This window comes from Anser anser, assembly GCF_964211835.1.
Source record: "Anser anser genome assembly, chromosome: 5".
Classification (NCBI taxonomy): domain Eukaryota; kingdom Metazoa; phylum Chordata; class Aves; order Anseriformes; family Anatidae; genus Anser; species Anser anser.
Window position 1 is genome coordinate 27152478 of NC_139725.1, and position 22986 is coordinate 27175463.

The 22986-nt window shown below is 36.8% G+C and overlaps 1 protein-coding gene across 5 annotated transcripts in view; it reads right to left on the bottom strand.

The window, feature by feature from the left end:
- The window catches only part of FMN1 (formin 1), a 211846-nt gene that overhangs the window by 116235 nt on the left and 72625 nt on the right, over nucleotides 1-22986 (bottom strand). For all 5 annotated transcript variants that reach the window (XM_083839382.1, XM_083839384.1, XM_083839383.1 and 2 more), the window contains 2 exons: nucleotides 20853-20970; nucleotides 2793-2854 (listed from right to left, as the gene is read on the bottom strand). In XM_083839382.1, coding sequence (XP_083695508.1) covers nucleotides 2793-2854; nucleotides 20853-20970 — 180 coding nt within the window. The remainder of the gene's footprint in view (nucleotides 1-2792; nucleotides 2855-20852; nucleotides 20971-22986) is intronic.

The window sequence follows — 22986 nt, forward strand, 5'->3', positions numbered from 1 at the left end:
CAACTTTCTTCATAAATACACAATACAGGATTTGGATCAGATTGCAAAAGAGCTGGTTCAGAGAAATTTCTGACCGTAGGTTTCTTCATTGCATAATACAAAATAATATTTAACTCAAACACTTCCAATAGTCAAGATATCTACCACCATATTTTTCTGTTACATCTTTAAAGTATAAAATGCAACAAGGTATTACAATAAATCATGACACAATACGACTTCTCTACGTGGTCTCATGTGAAGTTTTATAATGCAAAGTTCTACAAATACAGTAGTATGTAGCAATTCATATTTTTTTAATCTCAAAAAAAGGTATTTTCACCTTTCTTCAAATAATGAAAAGACACTAGAAAGCATATACAGACGATGTCTGACCTTTTTTAATGCACTCATAGGACATATTAAAAATATAGGAATTCAGTATCTCCATCGTTAAGTGTTTTTCAGATTATTACTGTGTCACTATATAGAGATTTTCATATTGCATTTTTTATGTTCCAGAGAATTAAAGAGCTCTGAACAATTGTATATACAAAAAGGATGCATCTACAAAGGGTCACATTCTAGTACAAGGAATTCATTGTCAAGGACATACAGAGAAAAAACTGGAACACTGTTCAGATGGCACAGCATTCAGAAGTCACAGAAGCATGTGATATTGTAATTTATTCATTGGTACTGTATATCTTAACCTGACTGCAGACTCTGTTTCAGGAAAACCTTAAAATACTAACTGCTGGAAATTGCATACTTGGGTAGCATTTCTCAGCAGTTTAGTCACCATGCATCTTTTACGAACCTGACACCTTATACCAGGCTGGGCTGAGGTCCAAAAATCAAGCACACTGCTAAGGAAGGGGCATGGAGGCAGTGGTAGTAGAAACAATGAGTAAGAGACAATGAAGGCACTCAGATTTGCCAATGAAAAACAAATCAAATACAAAACCACTGTACAGGAAGAAGGCATTATTATAGTCTGCATTTTATCTGTTTTCTTAGCACCCACTGCTGGACACTACTGGAAACAGAATATTTGCTTCAACCGGCCTTTGATACAGGAAGTTGCTATAGTCATTCAATATTGTAAAATGAAAAATTACACTATATCTTGGAAATCATTAATCTTATAAACAGAACTTTGTGTAAGTTCTCTTGTGACTTTTTAGTAACTCCTAAATTCAATTCAAAAGGTCCTGTTTGAATTACATCTTGTGTGAACTTATTATTTTTCTGCATCAATTATTTTTCTGATCATTGTGATAAAAATCTTACACATCACTATCATAACCTAAAAGGCTTACAGAACAGTTCTATAGCCTTTTCTGGTTTGGAACTAAATAGTCTGAGATAAAACAGTGTCAAGCATCAAAATAATCACCAAACAAATGTATAAAATCTAAGCAAACAATCTGTCGGAAATTGCCACTATATCACTCTTCCACTTCATGAACAGCAAACATTTGCATTTTAGCTGACTTCAAATTCTATTTTTATATATATATATATATAATGGTGAGATTTTATTGTGTACTCATTATTGAAAGTTACTTCACAATTCCATCTGCCTGGAAATGACCCATTCACAATTTCCTTGCTACTACACAAGATAACACAGAACTGCAGCTAAACAGCAAGACATGAGAAAAACTCAAATAATCCAGGTAAAATCCAGGTAAAAAATAATAATCTGATTTGAAAGAGCATATTTTTATCATTCAAAGTTATGAGCAGCAAACAAATGAATCTATTTCTCCTGCAGGTTCTTGCAGATGTATTCTTATGGAAAACAAAATGTGCAACACCAATGCTATTTTAATGAAAGGTGAAATTCGGAACATTGTGTTACAACTAAAATATCTGAATTTCATTAAAGGCAAAAAAAACAGAAAACACTCCAGTAATTAGGTCATGGCAAGCTTCAGTTCTCCTGGACTGCTACGAGTACCTGCCTCCTCCGCCGCTACTATTTCCAGGGTTGCTGGAAATGTGCAAACACAGATTTGTTTCTCACCAAGCCTAGGTATTCTTTGAAATAACCTCTCAAAAAGATTAAACCCCCTTTCCATCTTCTTGTGTGGAAGAGTTACACTATTCTTTGTAACAGTTATTTTAAATGTTTATTGTACATTATTGCTATATTTACTTCAGTGCCAGCTTGCATTTCCCTGTGCTAAATTTCAACGGATGCTTAATAGGAAAGAGTGCACTTCACTCCTGCAGAACACTGAGCTCACTGCACAGACCAGAGACTCCTCGCCTGTCCTTTCCATGCCACCAGCTGCTACCATCGTTCCACCCTGCCTACTCAAAGAACTCGGCCTTCTCAGTTTAATAGGTTTTATGCTATTATGTCCTGGCCTTTGTGCAGACATAAATAAACATTCTGTAATACAAACACTCTACTCATACTAATCTGATGATTACTGTATGTGGTCTGCTTAATGAGAAGTATGTTTCGGTGAGAAAGAGTGAGTAGTTAAATGTCAGTGCTCTAATATGATAAGCAAATGTAAAAGTACTGCGCTGCTGAGATAGAGGGAAGAATGTCTTCCATGCTAAGTGAGTACAACAAACAAAACTATGACAGCAAAATATGAAAAACTGCTTTTTGCCATCCTATGTGAGCGCATGTATGGATTTTAACTAAACTAATTTTAACTGAATTGACAGTCAACTGAATATGACTTTTATAAAGAAAGAAATTTTTATTATTTGAAGGTAAGTATATGTTGCACTATTTTAATCTGTAAATTTCAGTCAGGGAAAGGAAAAAAAATATTACAGAAGTATACCTTTAATGTTTCAATTTCCTCTTTGTGTTCCCTCTTTAAATGCAAAATGGCAGCTTGGTACTCTGTAAAGATAAAAAAGTACATTCCATTAGAGTCAGAAACCAACATGACATCTTAAGCATAGTGTATTTCATACTACACCATGAGGTCCGGAATGCAGATGCAGGCTCTCAAATAAAATACCTTCTGCAAATGGTGATGGAAAATTAAATGCAATGTTGTAATTAGCGTTTTCGTTCTGAGACCACACGACAAGATTTTCAGTGGTCTTACGGAGAACAGAGGATAAAGCAAAGAGGTATTCCATGTTGAGAGGGAAAGATGGGGTGGAGATATTTCAGACTGGCACAACAAGAAGAAACAGAAGGGTTAGCTTTGCAGATAAAAGTAGAGCCGATAGGATATATTATGACATATACATGCATTCACACACACATACGTTCTAAAAAAGCATGTATTAAATTAAATGATTTCAACTGAACTGTAAATATACAATCACTAAACACATGCAAATTGGATACAGGACTAACCACAAATTCGAACAAAGACCTGAAGAAGTACCCAACAGTAAGAGATGCAAAAAATTCTTAAGTTTGTCATTTGAAGCTTCTTAGTTAGAGATTAAGTAACTTCCGAGGGAAAATACGCTACATACTAGATAACTCTTTTTAATTTGGAGAGGCTATAACAAACCCCAGAGAATGAAAGTTAAAGCCAGGGAAATTTATGTCAGCAATGAAAAATTGAAAATGTTGAGCATTGATTATATAGTTTTAGTGGTGGCTGTACTGTCGATTTACCAAACAAACCTCCAGAACCTGTATCTCATGCTATGGTGTCCCTCACTCCATACTGTGGCTACATTTGACCGAAGAAGAAAGAGAAGAATTTTCATTACAGTTGTGTAATGATTTAAGAAAAGCCTGTCTCCTGTGAGACACTGGCCCAGATGCTCTAGCCCTCCTAAACAAGCAACTGGAGTTCATTCTATTAAGGCTCCACTTCCATCTGCTTCCAAATCAAAATTTATCTGATGGTTCATTTCCAGTTCCCTTGCTGGCTTCTGCTTCCTGAACAACAAAAAAAAAAAAGGGAATCAGATCCTAATTTAAACAAGGACTCAAAATAGTCCAAGGAGTTTAAATTTTACTGAAAATGTTCTCCAATGCTATCTCCCTGGAACATAAGAACCAGTAAAACAGCACTAGATCATCAAAATATGGACCAAAGCACCAGATCAGTAAAATATTTGAGTGGTTAGGTGGTTTTATTATTTTTCTTCTGAGAATACATGAGCAAAAAAGAAAAGAAAACATAGCCTAGTCATCACCCTGAAGTCTGTATGATGAGGAACCTTTTAATTTGAAACTTTTTTTTGCAAATATTTTGAGAGGCAGGTGAAGCTATACCCAAGCAACTGAATTGATAAACAAAACTGAAGAAGTGTTTGATATTTTTCAAGATGCAAAATAAAAAACATAAATACTACAACTAGTCAGAATCACTCATCTGAACACCTCCATCCTCTCTTACGAGGTTCTCCTTAGAGCTTCCCAGCATGGAAAAACTGCCTAACTGCCCTCTTTGAATCGTAAGTGGTTAGATCTACACACTTTTAGATTTTCTTCCTTTAACTCTTTATTGATATGCTTTTTAGACACAAACTCTGCTTATCCATTCACCTAAACTACACTTAAAAAACCAGCTGCCTCAGGTCCCCAGAACAATCGGTGACCCTTCTGGCACCTCAGTTATTTAAGCGCTCAGTTTGCGGGGCATGAACCTTATGAACATTGTGACTTGAAGTTTAGCTCTTTAAGGTCACATGATAGCCAGAGCAAACAACAAGCTTTCAAAATGCTTCTAACAATCTTAACAAAAGATCTACTGTCTCTCTGGGACTGCCCAGTGCTCAACATTCTTTAGGATTTGGGTACGAACTTGTGCCGGACCTCTACTGCACCTAAAGCAGATTTTTCACCATGTCTACCCATTCCTAACTCTCTGTTGCCTCTTCTCTTATGTTGCCGTTAATGTTTGTGAAACCACAAAATGATGGAAGAACCCTGGCAGATTAAACCTAAGACAGCACGAAAACAGTTAAAGAATTTTTAAAAAATTAGTTGTGTGTTATTTTTTGTGATAGACATTTTGCAAGATACCATCGTTTTAAGTTATTTACGTTCCAAAGTCCCAAAGGCATGTGCTTTTCATTACTCCTTCTAGCTGAAAGTTCCAAAATAAATTCTTGAGATTGCTTTGTTTAAACTTTGTTACAAAGTAGAGTAGAATAGAAAGTAGAGATTCTTTTACAGTTTGCTTATTCCAAATAAAAGTATGCTTAGCAACTACTAGATTATAAGAACTAATAAACCTAATTCATTACTTAAAATACTGTTACTACATAAAAGCAAGTGTATCATGCATTGATATACTGTAACGTATTTAAAACATTGTCTACTATGCAGTAAGCAGGCATTCTACAGCATAAGCTTCTTTTGTTTCTTTCTACCATTGTAGTTTCTCCTAGTTAAATAACAAAAAGAAATACCCATTGGATAAAAACCAACACCCAATGAAACACTGTTTTTATGGATTGTTCTTGGAGACAGCTGAGATACAATGCTGCAACAAGACCTCCCACTACATGGTGCTACAATACCTTAATGTCGTTCAGACTGACATGGAAATAAAGCTAATCATCATAGAAGCACAAAGTTACAGAATGGTTGAAGGCTGGAAGAGACCTCTGGAGGTCATCTGGTCCAGACTCCTTGTTCAAGCAAGCACACCTAGAGCCAGTTTCACACAACCATGTCCAGATGACTTTTGAGTATCTCCAAGCACAAAGACTCCACAACTACTCTGGGCAACCTGTGCCAGTGCTCAGTCACCCACACAGTGAAAAAGTGTTTCCTGATGTTCAGACAGAACCTCCTGTGTTTCATTTGGTGCCCATTGCCTCCTTTCCTGTCACCCAGCACCACTGAAGAGAGCCTGGCTCCATCTCCCCTTACAGACCCAAGCTGACCTGGTGTCAAGGTGTGGTTCTTTACTGCATTCCATTTCAGCACATCCCCGGGTTTACGTAATGTCAAGATTTTTATATTTTCTGAGGTTTTAAAGTCTTTCATTATCCTGGATAACAGAAGACTGATGGTGGAAACATCCTGTTGTGCTTGCCTGGTCTACAAACAGCCTGCCAGGAAGAAAGTGGCCGTAAGGCATAAGTAAGTTAGCCATCCCGATTCAAACAGTACTCTGAAGGGCTTTTTAAACAAACAAATCGGATACAAATCAGATGGGAAATGCTCTTACCCTGACAAGTGACCACAAGCAAATTAGGATTTAATTACTGAGAAAACAATGAAAAATGTGAATGTTAGTCATTCACATAAGGCAAACAAGCAAGAAGTAAATAATCGCACTGTAAAAATTCAGTTCCAACCAGCTCTAACAATTTTAATCTACTACTTCTAGTACACTTTTTTCTCTGTTTTGAGAGGAGACCGTCCCAGGAAAAATATTATAAAAGTTGGAGGGTTTTTGACTTACTTGGGCATTCTCTTTACTTATGCAACTTGGTGCTTCCTTCAGTCAATAATTATAACCCACTGCTGCTAAAGCAAACCATCATAAGACTAGTTGTTTTTTCCCTAAGATACTGAGATAAAGCAGACATACACGTGGCATAGATAAAGTTTTTTTTTTTTTTTTACCTCTTCTGGTAGTTAGAAAAGTATTTTATGTGTACCAGGATATTGAAAAATGTTTCAATAAAATACTTGCTTTAAAGTAACATAAATGTTGGCAAAGTACACAGGAAGCTGGACAGAGTCCTTGGTGAAAACTAAAGACATAGAGTGATTTTAACTTAGTTAATGAAAAAGCATGGCAGCGCGAGGTTTCCATTTTGTATGTGCATTGTTGGAAAAATAAACTGGTTAGTAATTGTAAAAACAGAAATCTCCTTAGTGTGAAACTTAAATTTCCATTAGATCCCATGTTTTGCCGTTGGAGGTAGATAAGGCAGGTATATAAAGCAGTCGTGCTAATCATAGAGATTTATCATCAGATATACTAAAACTTTACTTGGACTTCATTATCATTAGAATTATAATGATAACAAAACGAACCTTCCCTCCCTCCCCACCACTGTTTTTCTGTACTTTCATCCTTTACATTCACACTTTTTGCATCTACGGTTTGCCATCTGTATTTTAAATCCTTTAGGCAACATACACCAACATTAATCATGCAGGTCCTCTTTGCACATAGAAGCAGGACAAGGAGATACCTCTGGCCTAGGTCAAATCACTTTTCCAAGTTCTGAAATCTATCCAGATCACTTTCAGGGAAATAGTTAGCACCTAGTGAAAGTACCTGAGATTTACCCAATCAAGTAGATTTCACAGCAGAGATCATTGATTCATAGTAGAGAAAAAATAGCTGTGTAAGTAAAAGATTGTTTCTAATTTGGAGAGATAAACTTGTTGTAGAACATTAAAACAGTAAAATGAGTTGGATTTCTTATGGGAAACTAATTTGGTTTCCAGAAGACACTACAAAGCAGAAGGAAATAAAAGTCAGTGAATTAAGTGAAAACATCTTATTTTGTCTGGGATTACTCATATATTTCTAATCTATGAAGGTTTGGGAACACATTGCAAAGTCTCTATTTTGTTCCTATTTCTACAAGTCCCTGCAGAGATAAACAGAACTACCAAGTGTAGAGTGGCAGGACTGTGAGGAAGGGCAAAACTGTGAGGAAGCTAGCACTAGATGTACACCAGAAGACCAGTTAGACTGGAGAGTTAGCTCTCTCGTCGCTTGAAAACGCTTTAGTTACAAAACTCAAACCAGAAACCAGACAGTGAAAACACCTCAGGCCTCAGAAACTTTAAAACACACAGGTCTAAACTTCTGAAGCCAAACACAAAAGCTTAGCTGAGTCTCACCAAAATAAAAATCTAAAAATATAGAACATATTACATATTCCAGCTCACATTACTTTGTGAGGAAATTCCTCACTGAAGTAATACATAAGATGACTAGTCGTATGTATCCCACATGTATTCCAGTTGTCACTCTGACATAAAAATCATTCAGCTTCATAATGAACAAAATTGTATCTGCATTGAGCCATGCCAAAAGTCTATTTTGCCTAGTATCCTGTCTCTGACAGTAGCCAAAACGCAGGTGATGTAAAAAAATAAGGACAGGCAAAAAGGTAGCCATACTTTTCTCCCATGCTCTTCCAGCAACATGATTTGCAATTCAGAACTTTTTAAACCACAGATGTTGTTTTCATATTTAACAGTTTGCAAGTGGATTCCTCTCATGAATGTGCATTGCTGATTTTAAAACTCCTGGAAGCAGACAACATCCTGCAGCAAAGAATTAATTACACGTTAGGTAAAGACCCTTTTGTTTATTTGGAATCTGCACCTGTTAGTCTCATTTGATGTCTGCAATACGTGCACTAGAAGAAAAATGTTCACTATTTACCCATTTGCTATTTGTTACAATTTTAGAGATCTCCATCATAAACCCATTGATTATTTCTTTTTCAGTTGACAGCATACTAGTCTATATAGTCTTTCTTCATAAAGAGCATGTTCTATAATATTGATCAAACTTACTGTCCCCTTCTGAAACTACAGTTTCCCACCAAATTCAAAATGTAGACATTTAAGCACTGGCATTACAGTGATCTACATATTTGTATTTTATTTCTGTGCTACTGCTTCCTACCACCATTGGTTGATCACTACTGAGTACTGAAATGACATTTCCCAAGATCTATTTCAATATCAAGGTCCTATCAAGGTCTTGTATTTAAAGAGTGATGACCTGATCAGAGTTCATTATATATGTGAATTTAGGATTTCTTTTTTTTTTTTTCCCCCCTTAGGATTTCTTTCTTCCTCAAGTGCAAAACTTAAAGTTCTTCATTTTGGATTTCCTTTGCCATTATCCCTCACAGTCTTCAAATGTTTGCTGCTTTTTTACTTTGGCATTTTCATGAGATAAATTTGCATTGTGCGTTCTCAGGTCTTATTCTTTTCTACACTTACTAATTTCATTTCAGGTGCAAGCTTTCCCATCTCCTGCTCACTTTTCCAGTTCATTTATGAATATATGTGCAGAGTGCAGAGTTGCAGAGTCTTTTCACCCTCATCAAGTTTGCAGATGACACAAAACGGGGATGAGTTGTTGATACACCTGTGGGACCATCAAGGGGGACCTTGACAGGCTGGAGAAATGGGCTGACAGGAACATGCAAAGGAAGAGACATGCAAAGTCCTGCACCTGGGAAGGAACAACCCCAGGCACCCATGCATGCTGGGTGCAACCCTGCTTTGCAGAAAAGGACCTTGGGGTCCTGGTGGACACCAAATGGAGCAGGAGCCAGCAATGAGCCCTTGTACTAAAGAAAATTGATGGTATCCTGGGCTGCATTAGGGAAAGTACTACCAGCATGTTGATGGAGGTGATCCTTCCCCTCTAATCAGCACTGCTGAGGATGCACGTGGAGCACTGTGTCTGGTTCTGGGCTCCCCAGTATGAGAGAGACATGGAGCTAGCAGAGGGAGTCCACGAAGGGCCACAGAGGGACTGACATGCCTATAAATCAAAGCTGCTTGCAGAAGCACGCATATCTGTCTACCTGATAATATTTCTGTGCGGACCTGCAGTTGAGTGTCCTATTTGTCACTAATTTGCTACATAAAGTATTAGTAGCTTCGTATTTCTGTCTATATGATGTGATCCTATCTGATAACTGGGCCACGAAGCAGAAGTAGTAGGTATAACAAAGCACTGTGCCTCCAGAAATATACTTTGGAAATATATTAATGTATCTTATAAATATATGCATGTTTGTATACATATATATATATATACACGTATATAAAAGGTATGTATCCTTATATGAAAGTATACACAAAGCTTCTGATTTTTAACTCCATAAGGAAAAAATTTGCAGAAAGAAATCATGAATCTTCCAAGCAACCATCCTGGCCCAAAAAATTAATAAGAAAAATACTGCAACGCTTACTGTCTTCATACAGACTGGGAAGAAGTATTCTAGGCTGACAGTCACTGACAATTATATACAGACTGATGTTTTAATTGCATATTGAGAACTGAGTTAACAGATGAAGAGGTGTCTGAAGATATTAATATCTGAGTTTTAAACTTTAACACGGAATGACCTGAAACAAAGGAAGAGGTACTCAATACATTGGGATAACTTACACAGCAGTGTTTTCTACCATTTTGGCCATTAAAGCTAATTTTGCAAGAATACTATGCTCTGGAATATGAATCAGAGTAAGTTGGTTTATACGTGAAACGTGGTAAGTTATTCCTTTCCAATTCTCCCCTACATTGTAAGTTAAGATGCCTGAAATGAAACTGAACTAAAAATGAATTATTCATCTCTAAATTGCTATTCAAATAGCTGTAAACAATGATTTACAGCCTAAATCTTTGCTAACACATTTTAGAGCAGAGTTGAGTGGTAGGAGTTTCTGTTTCATGAACTCTGTGATGTTTACTTATTTGTTCCATTGGAAAGGAGGGAAAAAATATGACATTTTTATGGGCCCGGTCTCCAAGCAAGCAGTAAATTACATGGGTGGCCTGGAACTCCAAAGATCTAAGTGTTTCTGTGGCCTCCACACCACCATCAGAATCCTACTTCATGTGAGGGAAATGGAAAATGCCAGCAATTGAGTTGTCAGGGAGAGATGAACCGAGCAGACCAGACTCTTCAGATGCTCACTTGCTGACAGTTTGCACAGACAACATAACTTTTGTAACCTGAGATAACTGATCGAATGTGCAGGGGAACTCTAACACGCTGTAACAGTTCCAACACAAGTTGCTTTTATTTATGCAAAAATGCCTGAATGCTGTTTTATTTTTTAAGATGGAGTGGACTTTCATCATGAAATTTCAGAGGCAACAGGACAAGGCTTCAGAGTCAATTAATTTCTTCAAGTATCATGATCACTTACATCATCATCTAAAAGCTGTAATTCCTTTAATCCACCAAAACTGTCTAATACTGAACTAGTACAGGCTAAATTTAGTTCTTGCACACATGCACAAAATCAGCTGCCATTTCTATATGCAATATTTACTCAGATCTGTAGAAGTATGCTGCTATGAAATTTCTCAACATTTATTAATTTATTTCACTTTGTCTTTTTGCTTAAATTCAGCTGTTATCTTGTTTTGACATAAGGAACATCTCACAATGGAAAAGTATAGTCCACAACTTCAGAATGAACGTCTCCAGCCCGATTCTCACTACAGCTGCAGTCTTCCCTTCAAGGCTCATTAAAAAAAGCAATGCCCGATTACAACAAGCCCAAGCATTAGGGATAGAAAATACTCCCTAAAATGGGTTATGTTTACCTGGAGTTTGCTCACAGAAACCAAATTAGAGGAAAGTAACATATCAGTTCTCTGTTGTGATATCCCTCTGATCTGTCTTCAAATTTCAACTTTTCAAACTTTGACATGTAGCATTGTGGGATGGATCTGAAAGTCAGGGAAACCGACCTAAGAACCACTCGCTGTAGCAGGATAGCTGCAACTGAAATTGCAGTCCCTCAAGCCAGAATAATGAAAACAGTTCCTCATCTACACTACAGAACTGCGGTAGTCTTTATTCATTTTTTAGTCCTAAACACCAGTAGGTACTGCAGACTCTGCCTTTATCATTCCCGTTCTATCAAGGAAAGGTACATACCACCTTTACAACAACAAGAGAGACCAAATACTAGACAGAGACAGACAACGTTACGCTGTTCCACCCACCTGGTGGTCCCTCCTCATAAAGCTTTAGGTGAGCTAGAGACAAAAGCGTTAGTAAGATTGTATTCAAGTTTCACACAGGGCACTTAGATTTTTACACTCATTAAATATGTATCCTAGCAGACAGTCCAGCAGACTCCCTGTTTTTTTTCATTGCTATAAGCATATACCTCAGTCAGTATTAAAAATAAATAAATCAATAGCCAACATATGACATATGCCACCGGATAGTAGAGATAAAACATAATATGGTATTACTAATGACAAGTAAAGTATGAGGCGTGCTTCACTATTTTGCAAAGAAAATATATACTGTAATATGCATGTTTTTACCTAATGAATAGAAAATCAAACATGAAATAAACACTAGATGTTTTGAACAGCCTACACAATTCAAGCAAATGCTTAAAATGTGGTCAGATGTGTAATTACAAAGAAATTATTTGAATACAAAGTACCAATAACATTCACAAATATATACATATTCATTTAAATCTTTGTCATGATACAGAGCAAGCTGCACTGAGTATTACCATTTCTAAAAGAAAAGGTACAAGCATTCACTGGTAAATCTGGTGAACTGAAGATATAACCTGAAGCTTTGGGAGTACTAGATACAGTGGATCACAGTGTTCTTGTCTAAATTGAATGGCAATTTTCATTTTCCAAAACTGCTGCATAAAGCAAGTGTATACACTAAAACATTATTCAGTATTATTCTATATGTGTTCAAAACTGTGCTGATTATGCTTTTTTTTTCAGAAGACCCTTTATGCACGGAGAAGATGACCTTGAGCACCTGATTCCAGAAAATAAAACATGCTGACTTTCTGAAAGAAAAATGCCTCCTGCAATTTCTTAAGATCCCTGAAAAGTTTCAAACAAACTTAGATGCAAAATATTCCAAGGTTACCTTTTCTTCTTTGACAACAAAGCAAATCACTTACTTTCTCTCAACTTAAGTAAAATCTTATATGAAAATCTTTCACACAGAAAATTCCACAACTGACATTTCAAACAGATGAGTTATTCCTTAAAACTTTACAAAAGCAGTTTAAAAACCTTCTCCCCCATGATCTCAAAACTTCAAGTAGACAGTCAAAGGTTTAAAGGCATTTAAAGTCCATTCATTTTTGTAAAAAATCTTACTTATTAAACTCATCAAATGAAAAATCCAAAATAATGTTATCCAACAATTTAAAAGTAATTACAGAAGAAAAGCTGGAAAACTTGAGTGTGATGTATGTGCCTTGAGGAATCCATTACCTTTAAATTGAGCCAATTCATTACACTTCTGAATAGTGAGAGTTTCTTATTCCTGCCTCCCTCTTTGGTAAAGCTTGGTCCCATCACTTTCAAATTCTGTTTTACTGAAGCCTTTGTTTTCTCTTCCATTACTTTCCTGTGCAGCTTTCCGCTCTAACCACCAGGTGCCAGAAGTGCATCTCCTCACCACAGATGCTTTCTTTTTAGCTATTTATTTATTTATTTCCACAAATGTATTGATGCAGCTTTACAGTCTTTTTTTGGGCTACAGTCCTAAAAGGCAGCAAACGTTCACACTTTTTTTTTCCCCCAATAGAAATAATCAAGAGCATCTTACAAAACATGTCATTTCTTCTGTCTTGAACTGGTGTTTAAAGCGTAATTTTTATACAAAAGAATTAGATCCGGTAGAAATATAGAAACTTATTTGACATGTTAAACGAGTGCAATGTTTTAAGCACATAAATCATAGCTTATATGTTTTTTTACAAGATGATTGGTCAGTGAAAGCCCAAAGCCTAGGTTTGTAAAGAATTGACAGAAAGGCTTAAACTTTCTCAGAACCAATCTGAACGAGCTTAACATTTAACCATCTCATCGGAACTAAGAAATTAAAATTGACTTGTTTAGGAATAAGGGTTTGTCCAAAACAATACTGAATATAGTTTTGTCACGTTGTTCTAACCCTTCTTCCCCCATCCCATTCCATCTACTCCTGTCTTTCCTCCTTTCTTTACTTTCCATTTGACGTGAACTTTTTTACAGCCGTGTAATTCAATACATAGATGGAAATCAATTCCCCAGCCTAAGAAATGAGCAGACATCCCTCATGTCTACTGAACGATTATTTTAGACTTTCAGGACAAGGAAGAAACATGCAAGCCTAAAATTTAAAATGATCGTTTTCTGCGCCTTAAAGATTCTGTTAGAGTGAAAATATGGAAGATGTGGAGAAGCGAGACAGCTGGAAAGGAACACGTAGAGAAACAAATTCCAAACACGCCATTAGTTAAGCATTTAAACACTGTCTGAGTATTGAGATAATACCTGTACTGTTCCTGAAGACATAACTGTTAACTTACTACAGAAAACAAAGTAACTACACAACAGTTATTGAATTCCCTGGGAGTAACAGAACGATACCCACAGAAAAGCAGGCCTCCCAAAGGAAACACCAGCAACCCCTCGATTCTGTTATGTAAACGGAGAAAATAGCTTCTACTCTTTCTGGCTGCAAAACAATACAAAGCACTATTCAGAAGTAGTCACCTGAGTAACTATCTACTTGATCATTCCCCTCCTGTCACAGGTGAGGTTACAGCAACAGTTCATTTACTTGATAACAGAAATTAAGTTTCACTTGTGATTTTCATCCTCACAGGAAGGCAGCATTAGATGTACTGTTGTTGGGGACATTCAACATGATTTCTTTCTCAATGTATGTCCTATTACATATGTCGAATAACAATCTATTTCAGGATCACGTTCACAAGTGCAATATGGCAAATAAAGTACGCCTTATCAAAAAATACAAGGAACAAATTTATTAAAGCATTTCTTTACTGAGTAACAAACCCTCTCTATCCACTTCATTCAGCACAGAATTAAAATACCTAACACTTATTCTAGATTGTAGATCTCTAACACCTTCTCAATCACTATATAGTATATATAGTAGGCATGCATTGAGAATGCATGTGTACTATATATGCAGTATACATGTACATTTATTCGAACGTGGATGGATGTGGGTGTAGAAACATAATGTGTTCACACACACACACAGGGACACTGCTTCCCCGATATATTCTCAGAAACCTATGAGTTTAGAGCAGTTGACAGACATTAAAACATGGATGTGTACAAAATGATGAAATGTACAATAAATAGGTGTGGTGGCTTGTTTTTTCTTTTTCAGATAAGAGTACGTGTCTGTGCCATAGCAGAGAGGACAAACTTAGGAAGGACGTTATCAGATGTAACTAAGAAAGCCCCAGAGCAGTTCTGAATCCAGGTTCATATTTTCAGAAAGCTTCAAGGTGTTCAGATTCAGCATTTCATTTGGACTGGTATGTAAATCAGTGCTGCTCAAATGCTGCAGCAAACAGAACCTTGACCATGTGAACAATGAGACTAGAGAATGAGATCCAATACAAGGAAGTGAATTCAAGAAAAATCGGAGGCATTTGTCTTACACAAAGGGCCTCATATATTTTGAAATAGAACCAGGGAAATAAAATACAAGGTCATTCTTCTTGTGCTGTACACAACTGCTCTTTCACTGTGTTTCAGTTAAGTAACAATAACCATCTCATAAAATCCTGTGATCGTGTTGGGCCTTCACAATGCCACATTGGTAGGACCCATAGCAGTGCCTGCATTTCAAAGTAAAAACTACTGTAAAAGAAAAGAATTCACAGAACTTGCCTTCATTATATTCAGTTAACAGATTGATCTCTTCAATAGGAAAATGTAGTTTAAAATCAAGTTTCTATTTTAAGTGGACCAATGCTGTTCTGTACATAAATCCTGTATATAAATTCAAAATGGTATCTACAGCTACACAGATGTGCGTATTCAGGTATGGCTTAGGATAATGTGAAACATTTCCTTTTTAGGCATCTGCTGTAATATGCATCCAGACTCAAAACCAACAGGTCTCCTAAAACTGCTGTATTTAAATAAATATGGAAATAAAGCAGAAATTTTCACTGAAAAAGTGAGTCACACCTCTTCTCCCCCTTTACCCTGTAATAATATAATGCCCTGTGCATAGAAAGGCACAACTGTTTTATCACATGGCCTTAGGCACAATTTCCATCCTGGGTTATTATTTGCAGATTTAAACATAGGAAGCCAGCATTCTTTTCTATTCTTCTCTCCTATATAATGTTAACAACCTCTAAACAGAAAAAAGGATTTAATTTGGCTTGAAAAATAGGTCAGGATTCTTATCCCAGTTCTACAGATGGGTAAACTGAAGTGTGAAAAGGTCAACGCTCGTGTTTCCTGAAGTCATTCCAGAAGATAGCATAATAAAGGCTGGAAATGGAACCCAGGCATTTTACCAACAAATCTGCAGCATTAATAGATGTCTGTCTTGTTATTCCCATCTCCAAAGGCACAGTAGGAATGACAGTATCAGCTGAGATGGGGAGAGAAAAGTTCCTTTCTCGTAAGCCCTGCATGTCCTCTAGTGGGCAGCAGGAAGAGACTGATTCCTCTTCACTGCCTGCAGCCCTCTGGTACCACACTGCTCAACAGAGCTGCAGTTTGAAAAGCGAGTACCTCTCAGGTTGAGAAACATATCCATGTAACAAGATTGTTCATTTAATAAAGTCAAATCCCAAATTCTCTATTAAAAATATATATATGAGGCAAGGGCTTGCCTTTATTTTATTTTAATTATTTTTAAATAAATTTAAGATAAAACCAACGTTAACATCACCTGTTACAACTTCCTTCAGTATACTAACATCAAGCATTATGTCTGTTGTAGAGACAAATATAAATTGTTTAAGGCAACAACAGAAGCACATGTTAAAGACGGATATGAAAGCTTCTCTCTCATCTCTTTGTTCAGATCATTATGCCTCTCTTTCTGTCATATAAGCTGGTTATTCTCTGCATTTACGTCATGGCCATAAAGTGATTTTCTTGCTGGGAACCCAGAGCATAGGGGACCAAAGCTTTAATGTATGGAAGACTTGGGAGTAAACCTCTGCCATTATTTTTTTTATGTCATTTGCAACTGACTTAGACACTTTCTGTTTAATAAGAGTTTTCTCAGTCACCTCCTGGTTTCCTTATTTACCCTGAAACAGAAATTGTGCTTACAGCTTATACGGATGTATATACATATATATAAATGGTGGCTCCATGTGGACAACAAGATGTCATCAAAGATTTAGGTATGATGAATAAGACAGACAATGAGAGAACAGGGTTAGGTTTTTTATGTCAGATAAAAAATTTTGAATTAACAAGAAAGCATGTCATGAAAAAGAGCACTAAATGGATTAATATTTCAACTTGATTTTCTTTCAACATTTTCTGTGACCAGAATGACAAATACTTCTCTCATCATTTTTACGATTTTTGCTCTGCTTAAGCAAAAGATGAAGTACTCTCAGTTTTATGAGAGAACTTATTTGATGGCTAAATGCACATTTTAATAAGGATCACAGGACCTGAAGTTCTTCTCTTCTATATCTCCTCAACATGGAGACTGTTCTTCAAACATCAGCAGTTTTATGAGCATGAGAACTCATCTCTGAACTCCCCTTCTTGGACATGGCAGGCTGCAAGCTCTTATCAATCATATGCAGCAGCTAAGATTCATTGTATGTGGATTCTATGTGATCCAACACCATAGATGAGTTCACTCATTATAGACATGAATTTGTCTCCTCCACGTGGCTAGGTATTCTCACATTGATTAACAGCTGACACATCCACCCTTCTATCAGATATAATGCTTCAGCAGCGGGAGAAATTACTCTAAGAATTATGGCGAAAAAAAGAAAAACAAGCGTTTACTGAAAACAGAAGAATTGAATTTTAGGACCAGAGGAATATGCACAGAAATGTCTCGAGTATACAGTAAAGATTTCCATGGAATAAACTCGTAACTATAAATTAAAATACCCTCCTTCCAGTCTACCAGGATGTAAATACTATAATGTACTACAGTCTTGCTGGATTTTTAGACTGACAAACTTCAAAGAAGTTCCAGTTTCTCTAGAGACCCGTGGAAGCAGTTTGTGTTAATTACAGAGAGACAGTTGACGATGCAGTCACTTACACTACGGAAACAGAGGAATTAAAGGTTAAGAAAACAATAATAAGGTGTGCCAAAATCTCATAATATCATCCTTTTAATTCAAAATTTGCAACTCAAGATTTGGGGATATTTACTGGTAATTTTTAAATGTTGGGAGTGACAATACTATGGCTACACAAGATGTTATCAAAGGCATGAAAAAAAATCTGGTGAGGAGTTCTATTTGTTCACTAACTTCTTTCAGTTCTAATATTCCTAACAGGCCTAGTCAGTTCCACACACATGTTCCTTGTTATGTCCATTTGCTTTTCAGTTGGTTTCCCACATACCAGGCCAGACTACGAGCCTCAGGAGGGAGTTAGCTGCTCCTCCAAGCTGCTCTGAGTCACTGTGATGTCTGCTGCGTAGGCCAAATTAAGCCTGAATTTCTTGCTTCCACTAGGCAGCAAGAACAATGAGGAAAAACACGACAAGGAGGTGAGAAAAGATCAAAAAGCCAGTAATCCTCTCACACAATATCTCTACTTTCCTGTCATAGCTGTCATATTGCTTGGTGATGGAGGAAGTAAATCAAAGACTTAGAACAGAAATGTGAGAAAGATCACAGTATTCCAGCTTGCAAGTTTTCAAACAGCCTTACTTCACACACTAATTTCTCATGACAAATGAAAAAGCCATGCTACCTCATAAAATAAGTATGGATTCTTGTACCTTGTTAGAAGTACTGAGGTATATGTCCACAGATTTCTTCTCCTTGGATGTAATCACAGTTATGACAGCTTTATTTTGGCTTAAAACCCAAAATGAATTTACCTAATAATTCTGCCTACTACTACTGATTGTATACAGGTTCCTATTGTTTCAGTAGATGGAACTCCTAATCACTGAAATTAAAACACTAACATAAACTGTTGACTGAAAGTCAGTCATTTTAGCATTGTTCTACAGTACCAATAATCATCTGTTCAGGAGAACTAATGGAGGATGATTTCTGCCATGTGGACAATTTTTGACTTTGATTCTGAAATTGGAACTCTTCATTTGATCAGAGCCATCAGAACAAGACACTGTAGTAACAGATGGGATTTCAGGTTACAGGTTGAGAACAGTCAAAGTTCAATGATCATCGATAATCTGCTTTGGATTACACTTTTAGGAAACACTCTTTGTGGACAAGAAGCTCCTCCGGTACCGGTAGCGGGGAGGGAATTATGGATGGGAAGGGGCATGAAGGGAAATGCCACTACACACATGTACTTTCTTTGCAGATACTTTGCAGAGACTGAGGGTAGAAGTAATCCTGTACCAAAACTTTCATTTAATTGGAAAAAAAATGACAACAACCTAGCAGTAAGACCAACCTTGAATACAAACTCTTTTTTTTTTTTTAATTACATCTGTGCCATTCTCATAAACAGTGCTATCCTTCACCTGCAGGAGATTGTATATACACATTCCTGTGTATAATGATTTAAGGCATTCCCCGTAGCACTCAGAGAAGCCAACTGTTGTAACTGACCCATCATATGCAACTTCTAAGTGTTTCCAGTGTCCTTGCTGCTATCACTGCTTTCTTGGCATCCGTGAGTATTAACAGAGATGAAAGAAATACAAACCAGCTAATACCTATAATGCTGCTACACTCTTAAAATATAGTCTTTGCCTATTTCCTTTAAAAGCACCACTTCTGTCTCATCCTAGCTGGATCACTAGAGATTTGTTTTCATTCAGATCCCTCTCTGCCAGACACTAGAGTGACTAATGAACTGAAAAATCTGGTCTGTATAAAAACTTGACTTAGCAAACCAACCATCAGCATGTTGATGACACTGCCACCCAAAATATCACAGTAACAAAAGAGTAACAATTTACATGGGCTCTAAGCCAGTCTGTCCTTTCTATTCAAATTTCAGGAAAGCATGACCTAATTTCTCTGAAAGTAGTAGAATCTGGAGCTTTTGTTAATTCAGTTTCCTTTCCTTTTTTCTTACAGCATGTGTTTTTGCCACAGATGATTATAGTCATTAGAAGAAAAAATATTTATCTGGGGAAAATTAAATACAGAAAGCACATACCCTATAATAAGAATCTAAGCATAACAGAAAGAGACTGTGGTGTTGTCAACAGCTGAATACCTGTATTTGCACAAAAAAAAACCTGTGCTGGTCATCTAGTGATAGACACACACCTCAGAGCAATCAGAAGCAATGTAAATTCAATTCTGCCTACATTAAAACCACGTTGATTCTGCCAAAACCTAGGGGAAAAAAGTCTTCTGAATCTTAAACAGCTTTTCACCTTAATTAACATCCCCTCTTTATCATAAAACAAGAAAAAATAAAGATGAAGGTAGAGGGAGCTCAGGAAATAGAGAGAAAAAAGCAATACATTGAACAATATAAAGTAGGTTCAGGACTCCTACTTATTCTTTCTCCTAATACAAGGCCAGACGGATATTCACTGGAATTGGAAAGAAATGTACACCATCACCATGCACACTTTCTCACAGCAAGGCAGTAGAAAAGCTTGTTTTTTAATTCCACTTAATCCTTTTGCCATGGTATTTTCTAAAATCTTGAGCTGCATGAAGCACAAATGGTCTAATATTTCAGTATTTTGGACAATTCCATGGTTCAGAACTGACTTCTGAGTAACAAGGACATCCTATTTTATACTTAAAAACACAAATTTGGTTGTGGCACCTGTAATACTCACTCTTTCCTTGTAAATATGTGATATAAGTATTTATACAACAAAAACCTTTAAAGTGTCTTTTTGTGGAATGTTTATCTGATGACTAGTTAGCACTGCACTTCAGAAATGCCTCCTTATACATTTGTATATGAGAATACACATGGCTAGCTATACACATGGTCTGAGTGGATATTAACATTCCTGTGTTTATACACAGGTTGCAAAAGTGATAATAATTACTTTTATTCTGGACTTAACAGCATGACACTAACTAAAGCGAACTGCACACATCAGACTAGACTCTGGCAGGGTCACTGCCAGAGCCAATGGATAAGGTTGGCAAGTCACCATTAGCTCAGTACTGTCACTCATTTGAGTAAGGCCTGTCTTCCCAGATAAGAAAATACTGTGACTTATCACTTTCTCTATCTTAAACAACAAAAATGTCAGAAACTAATTTCTGCAAATGCTTCGCCTCTTTGTTTTACCTGCTTCTGTGTACTTCAATCCTACTTTCACTTCTTCATGATTTGCTTTCGGTGGTGGCCAGACAGTCTGGAGTCTCCCTGGAGTCTTGTCATCTTGCTCTGAGGGACTCAGGTCAGGCTGTTAAAATTATGAAAAAATAAAAAATTAAAGTCAGCAGTATCAATTAATTCCAAAACAGCAACTGCCATTCCCAGCTCTACATATGTACTCAAGAATGGCTATCTGTCTCATTCCAGTGATCCAAAAAGTGCTCAGTTAGTTGGAAGGGACACAAAGAAATCAGTATGGAAAAATAATTTTGAGGAGGAAAATATCCTAATGCACGTGACATATGATGATTGTGTTGAAACTGTTCACATCAGGATGGAAGGCTGTCTACGCTTTGGTGAACCAAGAGGTCAAAAAGTTTGTTTTTTTTTTCCCTGTATCTATTTTTTTTCCAAGAATGAAAAGCCCCATCTGCACTTCTCCTACAAGTAAACATTAGTGGGATTCACCTAAGACATCATTTAACGATATAATTTTCTGGAAGCAGAGCTGGTTTAAAAAATTCCTGCCACACCCCTGGCAGCTTGCTCAGTCCACATAGTATGTAACGCTGCCACATCAAAGTGCTGCTGCAGCTGGTTATGGGACTGCGCTGTCAATTGGAATGGTGAAATAATCCTTTACAGGAGGGGTGGGGGGAGATAAACAAGAACATTTTAGAGTTTACTTTTTTGGTTGGTTGGTTGTTTTTTACAACTCTAACAACATTTCTGTAATCTGATTTACAACATACGAGCAATTGCATAGACACAACTGCAGCAACAGCAGAACACTATGAAAGTGGTTCCACAAAAGGCCGATTTGGGCAAGGAAAAAGGAAAAGCAAGACCTTTTGCACTGGCTTTGCTCTGGGAAAATGTACCTGTGTACTAGACCAGACACTGAGCAGACATTTCTAAAAGCCACTCACACTGACTCCTCTGCTTCCTGCCTCACCAGGCGTGAGGACAGCCTCCCGAACTGGGTTGCTGTGAGGCACACAGACGCTTGCGCCAGCACAGCCCAGGGAATGGCGTAAGCAGGAACCAGCAACCCAGGAATGGGAAGGGCACACACCGACAGCATTTGCTGTACATGCCAGGGCCAATGAGTGCCTCTTTTCTCCTCCTCCCCGCAGGTAATTTACTTAAAACTGGTATTAGCAGTCTGCCCTGTTGTCAGTCATCTTTTATGAACATTTTAATTATACATAAGAATAAAAATTTTAAGAGAGGACAACCAACGCAGCAAATTAACGTATGTAGCTTCAGGTTCAGGGTCAGCTCCTGCAAATTTAATCATTCAGGTAATTCCCCTGTTAGCCAATAAGAACAATCTTCTGGACTGATACTATCTGCCAGAGACATAGCTGAAAGAGTTTTTGGTTGGGGGGCACAGGGACAGTTACTCATTTAGTTAAAGAGTCTAAATTGCACTCAACTTCATTTATCGTTGTGGTTTTTATAAATAGCACAGATTTTTTTCATTTCTTAAAAATTTACATCAGCAGATCTACATACACATAGGAATATTAACCTCGCAAATATTTAACTATAACTTAAGTGGTCTAATTAGAAGTACTCGGTTATACTTGCATAAGGTTAAATAGTTCTCCATATTTGTAAAGCCAAAATATGTAAGTAAATAAGAAAAAAATACTTTAAAATTCTATTTAAATTTAAATTTTACAGAGCTTCCAGCTCTGAAGGATCTGCAGTTGTTTCTTTTTTGGGAGGCTCTGTGAATACATTTGTCTTGGACAAATCAAACTGAAGATCATCCACAACTTCTTGTATCAGGTCTCATCCTAAAATTATTCCTAAAGGTAAAATGAAATACCACTTTTAAAAATCAAAAAACAAACAAAAAAAATAATCAAAGAAAGAAAGCAAAGGGAGATTGAGATACTAATAAATAATATTACAGTTTGTATTTGCAACACAAAACTCATTTTAAGCCCTACTTAATATACGGGCAACTGTTAAGTAATCATCTTTTAAAATCAGAAACTGATGTTTAATTTTTGATTTTTAATCCAAATCTGTGATTATCAGCAGGTCTCTTTGATTTCTGCTAGAACGTGAGATGATCGACAATTTTGAAAGC